The sequence below is a fragment of the Phyllostomus hastatus genome, unplaced genomic scaffold (assembly GCF_019186645.2).
Source record: "Phyllostomus hastatus isolate PE091 unplaced genomic scaffold, TTU_PhHast_1.1 phas_contig_147, whole genome shotgun sequence".
Classification (NCBI taxonomy): Eukaryota; Metazoa; Chordata; class Mammalia; order Chiroptera; family Phyllostomidae; genus Phyllostomus; species Phyllostomus hastatus.
Genome location: NW_025333603.1, coordinates 9,506,866 through 9,513,378, shown reverse-complemented (window position 1 = coordinate 9,513,378; position 6,513 = coordinate 9,506,866). Strand labels below are relative to the sequence as shown.

The 6,513-nt window shown below is 42.7% G+C and overlaps 1 protein-coding gene across 1 annotated transcript in view; it reads right to left on the bottom strand.

Moving 5' to 3' along the window:
- Window positions 1-1,164: 1,164 nt before the first annotated feature.
- Window positions 1,165-6,513, bottom strand: part of LOC123831438 (putative selection and upkeep of intraepithelial T-cells protein 1 homolog) — a 31,427-nt gene continuing 26,078 nt past the window's right edge. The window contains exon 8 of the mRNA XM_045858317.1: window positions 1,165-1,370. Within this exon, the coding sequence (XP_045714273.1) occupies window positions 1,354-1,370 (17 nt within the window). The 3' untranslated portion in view covers window positions 1,165-1,353. The remainder of the gene's footprint in view (window positions 1,371-6,513) is intronic.

Genomic DNA, 6,513 nt, shown 5'->3' with positions numbered 1-6,513 from the left:
TAATGCTCCCAGAAAGCAATAAAAGCTTGTCTAGTCAAGGGCTGGGGAACTTTCTCACTCAGAGAGTGACCATGTTGTCTCCCTTTTCTCCACAGGACTTCTGCAGTTCATGTGAATTTGTTCATCATGTCCACAACACCTTGGACACCACTGGCCAGAGTCCACATCATTTCCACATATTTTTTTTTAGTAGAAGTGTAACAGGGTGCAGCCAAGAGGGAAGCCCCAAATAGGGATTTGTAATAGGGTCCAGAAGAGCTTGGAGATAATTGGCTCCACACCACAGGGCCCACACCTGCCCAGAATGCTGGCAGCTGTAGCCAATTGTGAGAGGAGCCAGAAATGGAGCTGCAAAGGAAGATTGGCCCTAGGATTTAAATGGAGACTCAGCAGCCGTGGGGGGGTCTCTCTTTCTGGGACCATGCGTCTGTTTAGGACTATGTGGCTTGGGTGAGAGTCAGGACCACGAGGTTTTGGAAGTGCTCCCTTTTGCCACGTGGAGGGTGCCGGGAGGACTGTGTGCACTTCTGGGGAACTTTAGTTTGTGTTATTTCAAATAAACAATAAATTCATTTCCTTTTCATTGATCTCTGGTATTAAGAGACATCTTTCCTCAGGCGGCAGGCAAAACGAACCCAGTAGGTGGGGAGGAACCCCTGGAGAAAAAGGGGGGTCTTTTATATAATTCAGCCCCGCCCCCTCTCCCCCACACCCCCACCCCCCACTCTGTTCTGTAACAGAAGTTGCATAGTTTTGGTCTTTGCATCCTTGTATTTTCCACTTTTCTCTGTCATTATGATTTGGTTAAGTCTCTTATAAATATTATAGACTGGAGAGTACTTTTCTTTTAATTGTTTAATTAATGCTTGATATGACATTTAATTACTGATGTACATTTATTTCTACCTTCAGAGAGTTACTCCCATTTTGCCATGTAGATTAATTGTTTTATTCCAGTTATTCCCTAATTTGTTATCCTCTGATTACATTTCCATGGTCCTTCCTTCTTCCTTCCTTCCTTCCTTCCTTCCTTCCTTCCTTCCTTCCTTCCTCCGTCCCTCCCTCCCTCCGTCCCTCCCTCCCTCTCTCCCTCACTCCCTATCTTTCTTTCTTTCCTCTTTCTTTTTTTCTTTCGTTCTTTTTTTTTGCATTAACATACTTTGTACAAGAGCTACAAATTAAATGTAAATTTGAACATAGAAATATATTTTATTTGCCCTCCACCTAGAATTACTTGGTTATATATAATATTGTAGGGCCACAGTTATTTGCTTCTGAGCTCTTAGCATATTGTTCCACCATCTTTTCTTCACCCATAGTTCCAGATAAGTTGTTTGATGCTTTTTTAATCTCTTAACTTTGTAGCAAACCTGTCAAGGAAATAAAATTTACACTGTAAATAAAATTATAAAGCATTATAAATTCACATCTTAATAAAGACAAGTAGTTCAAATAAGAATGTATTTCAGAACATATTGATCTTTTCTGAGATGCCAAAGATGTCTATGGAAAAATCCATGAGAAGTAAGTGTTATTTAGAAGTCGTGAATTTGAATTCTCTAGCTTAAATCAATGAGAGAGAAGTTTCTGCAGGGGGAAGCCTGAAAGGAATAAAGGCATTCTGGAAAGGAGTCTGATATAATTTGCATATTGAAGTAAATACACAACTGAAGTAAATGATACCTTGGTGAAACTTTAATCAAGAATTCTCTCCCTGTCTCTATCTCTCTATATCTATCTATCTATCTATCTATCTATCTCTATCACTATCTCTCTCTATCTTTCCCTCTGTCATAACTCAGATAACAGTAAATCAGTATTTGCTTGGAAAAGGCTTGTGCACAATAAAACTGATGTATATGTCACAAGACACATCAGAAGTTGTAGTGGGTCTGTGGATTTGCTCTTTACATTTTTCTAAATACTCTCATCCATCCTCTTAACCTCTTGGAACTTGGAAACTTGTGAAACATAAGAGACATGGAATTGCAATAATCGACTTTCAACATATAAAAAATGCTGAATTCATTCAATAAACAAACAAAGAAAACAGCTACTAGAAACGCAATGGAAATAATCATAAAATCCCAACACACTCGGTAGAATTAAACATTAAAAAATGTGGGAAATATATTTGGGGAAATTTTGTGTTTTTGTAAAATAAAATTGATTTATATTGTGAGATGTGGTTGATCATTTTTTAATTTAAAAATCTTGCCACTAATTTGGAGCATTTCTATTTCAAGTTTGAGCATTTTCAGTTTGGCTATGTTGTCATGAGGTTGCTGCTATAAAAGTCTATAAAATTAGCAATGTGAACATATGATAATAAATAGAATAAATTGGGTCTTTTCAGTTCACTGCACTCACTGCACTGTATGATCTTTAGTTCAAATCAATTAATGTACTGTCTTGATTTTTTTCCTCATCAAATTCTGGGGAAAATAAAAAAGATACTTGGTAAAACCATTGAGTGGCTAAAGCACATTTTTCATTGGTCTCAATGGAATCTGAAGAGCAGCATCAAGAAAGGGCTTTGCAGCCCTGGCTGGTGTGGCTCAGTGGATTGAGCACCGGCCTGTGAACCAAAGGGTCACCAGTTTGATTCCAGGTCTAGGGCACATGCCTGGGTTGCAGGTCCCCAGTAGAGGTGTGCAAGAGGCAACCACACATTGGTGTTTCTCTCCCTCCCTTCCCCTCTGTCGAAATAAATAAAATCTAAAAAGAAAGAAAGAAAGAAAGAAAGAAAGAAAGAAAGAAAGAAAGAAAGAAAGAAAGGGCCACATGAACCTCAAAACAGGGCCTGTTTTTGGCAACTCTGGTCACCTCTATTGTGAGAGACGGTAAAACTTCTCCTTGACTCTAACCTTGCTTTTTTAATCCCACTGAGTCAACAGATAAATGTGACTTGAATCAAATAAATTGTCCACAGGCTTCTTACTACTCCCTCCATCAGTAATCCTTATCTATGGACATAGGGATAATGATTGGGTGGTTGTTCTTGGTGTCAGAAACTAGAAACAAGAAGCATCAATCTGTATTATAGGGAGCACACACTCATCCCTTGCATTGGTTTAATCTCAACTAGAAGACAGATTCTCAACATTGCAGAGCTAATGAGGACTCTGACTCCAGGCTAAAATCCTCTATGTGATCCCTTGTCTGACTACGGGAAATTGCTATGGCTTTGCCTACAGCCCATGTGGAAAAGTGGTCCTCTCTGCATAAGGCTTGGTACATAGTGGATTGGTGTTTTGCAAGTTTCTGGAGGGAGCTGCTGTCAGGACACAGTCCCCCACCCCCATATGGACATACTGATTGCATACCTACAACCCTAGCCCAGAACCTCCTTTTGGAGACATTTTTGTTAGGGGCCTCAACTGAGATGCTTTCTGGTCACCTCTGCTGAGACCCTTTTTGGGGGGGAGGGAGATGGCAGTTCTCTTGAGTAAAATACCCTTCCCCACTCTGCCTCCATACTTTTCTACTTCTAGTCTTTCTCTGCCTCTCTTTCCTCTCACTAGTCCCACCCATCCCTCAGGCCATAAAACTGCAAAGCCTTTTATTTCAGTGCTGCTTTGTAGTGAGACAGTTTTCCCACCAGCTTGCATGCCACCTGACCTGGGTACAGTGCTATTCAATGGGGCAAATGGAACTGTGAGGAACCAGCACCAACTTCCTTTTTGGCTTTTACCACAACAGTAGGGAAAGACTAGGCTGTAAACAATCAGTTTGGCTTGTCCTAACTGACCACCTTAACATCTAGCAGCTTTCCACAGGTAGTATAAGGAAAACCAAGAGTCAATGGATGCAAAGATTTTTTTAAAAAGTACCCATTCTTGGTGGTTCTACGTTAGGGATTTTTTTTTCTTAAGTAAATATAATTTCTCATGTCAAAATTTATGACACAGACCTTAACTTAGACAGGAATCAGGAAGGCCTATAGAGGAAGCTCTCTGATGGTGCAATTGCTTAGCATGAGGTACTTAGACAACATAATATAATGCTGTGGTTTACAAGCCTCATTTGGAAGCTTGCGGGTAGCTCATCTTTTTTTTTTTAACTATCGACACTCTATATTGTACATAATAACTCACCATAGGTTTGCATTGTATATGGGAGAGGGGAACCTGCTGGTAATCAAGAGTATATATTTGCATTACTTTGTCTACCTTTTTAAATGTAACTTTTTAAGATTGTAGATTACTGGGGGAGCACAAGTATCAAGAATTCCATTCCTCTGCTGTCTGTGGCTGCTGTGATACACCTTTGCACTGAGGGTTTGAGGGCAGAAATGCAGCTTGCATCTCCAGGGACACTTTGGCCTTCAGAGGGGAAGGGTGCCCACGAATGCTGCAGACACAGACCAGACACAGGACCCTGAGCACAGTGGGGCTGCAAGCTCTCAGGCCACATAGGCTGGCTGGGCTTTGGCACAAGCTCATACCCTCTTCTCCAACACACAAAGGGTGGGTTGGGTGGGGGGAGGGGCTTACAGGAAATAACATGTGAAAGCCACTGAGCTAGTGGTTCCTGATGAACTGTAAGGAGCAGGCCAAGGGGTGGTCATGGTACCAGGAACAGGGGCCCTGCCATTTCTCATGTGCTCTTGTAGGAGATGTTCGCTGATGGGATAAGAATTGTCACCATTATCACTCTGCAAACACAGGGCTGGTGGGACTTGGAAGATGGTGGCGTGGTAGGAGGGAGCAGATTTTTCTTCCTCCTACACACGGGAGAAAAACCAACCGATCTACGGGGAAACAGAGCAAAAGGCCAACAATATCACAACATTTATGAAAACTGGAGATCAAAAATTATAGCAGACATTGACAAACCAGACGGTAAGGAGACTGGTTCAAGATAATAAAGGCCCAGAGATTGGCAGGGACCAGGGAGGTTGCAGCCCCCAGGCCTGGTGCTTCCGGGTCAGCCTCAGGGCACTCGGGAGAGCAGGGTCAACTACTCCCTCCCTGGCAGAACAAGGATTGAGCGGCACTGGGGAGGTCTGGTTGCTTGAAGGCACAGAGAGGGGAGTGAGGACTGAGAGACAATCACACAGGGGCTGCAAGCACCCACACATAGCCCTGGAAAGAGTGTGTGCCCCAGCCTGTGTGATCAAGGGCGGCCTGGTTGTGCACCCATGCCCCCAACCTGGAGATAGTGTGGCTCTGTGGAAGACCCGGACCCCACAGCCCTGAAGACAGAAAAGGCACAGGCACTACACGGGATCCCCCGTGCTCAGGCCGTGAACTCAGGGGGAAGTGCGCGCCCCTTAGGATCCCCAGAGCTCACACAGTGAACCCAGAAAAAGCATGGGGGCTTCATGAGATCCTGGAGCCTGCGGTGGTGAACTCAGGGGAAGTGTGCATCCCCTCAGGATCCCCGGTGCTCAGGCCATGAACTCAGAGGAAGTGCGTGCCCCTCGGGATCCCCAGAGCTCACACCATGAATCCAGAAAAGATGCATGCGCTCCGAGCGATACCGGAGCCTGCGGCAGCGAGCACCAGAGAGCATGCTTAGGAGCACCCAGACCCACACACAGGGCCCTGCAGAGAAGTACCAGACCAGCTCTGGAGAGACCGCAGGGCTAGCCCTGAGGACAGTACTCCAGAGACTGACTGAGTTTAGACTGGGAAGGCAGAAAAGCCACTCCAATCCTCTCTCGGCCTGCTGGAGCCAGCAAGACCAGAAAAACTGCTTTGGCCAGTTAGAAAGCAACAATGGGGTTTTTTGGTTTGTTTGTTTGTTTTTTAGATTGTTTGATTTTATCTTTTCTTAAGTAACTTTTTATTTTTTAGTTCTTATTATTTTTATATCCCTCAATTCCTTATGCTTCCCTTTCTTTCACTCTAGTGTTATTCCTTGCTTTCCAAATTTATCTCTTTTTCATTCCATCTTCTACTTTTTTCTTTTTTTTTTGAACCTGCAAGTTATTGCATATTTGTATTACCTTTTTTCATTATTCTTACATTTTTTATTTTAATAGTATTTTGGTATTTCTCTTCTTTCTGTATAGTCTTCTTTGGTTGGCTGGTTATACTGTATCACTTGACAAATTTCTACTGTTATCTCATTCATAGTGTATTGCTAATTTACTGTCCTTCACTTGTGTTCCATTAGAACACTACTCAGGGTTCCATACTCCCTATTCTTATTATCTAGATCTCATAGATTCTGTCATATGATTGTTGCTCTAATATTACTGTAAATAAGACCTATTCCATATACTTGTAAATACTATACAACACCTCTCCAGGATCTCAGCCCACTTCAGGGTTTCCCAAACTCTATTACTGTAGTGGTTAACTCTATTCTCTCACACACTACACCTATCTACTATTCTTTACTCTCAACCTACCTCAGAATCTGACCTCCCACAGCCTCACTGCTTTCTAGATCCAACTCACAATCCTTTCCTCCCCAACAAGAGTATTATCTTCTTTCCATCCTTTCTAAAAAGTGGCTAGTGCGGTGGAAGATCACAGTTAACACAATACATATTCAAAGGAT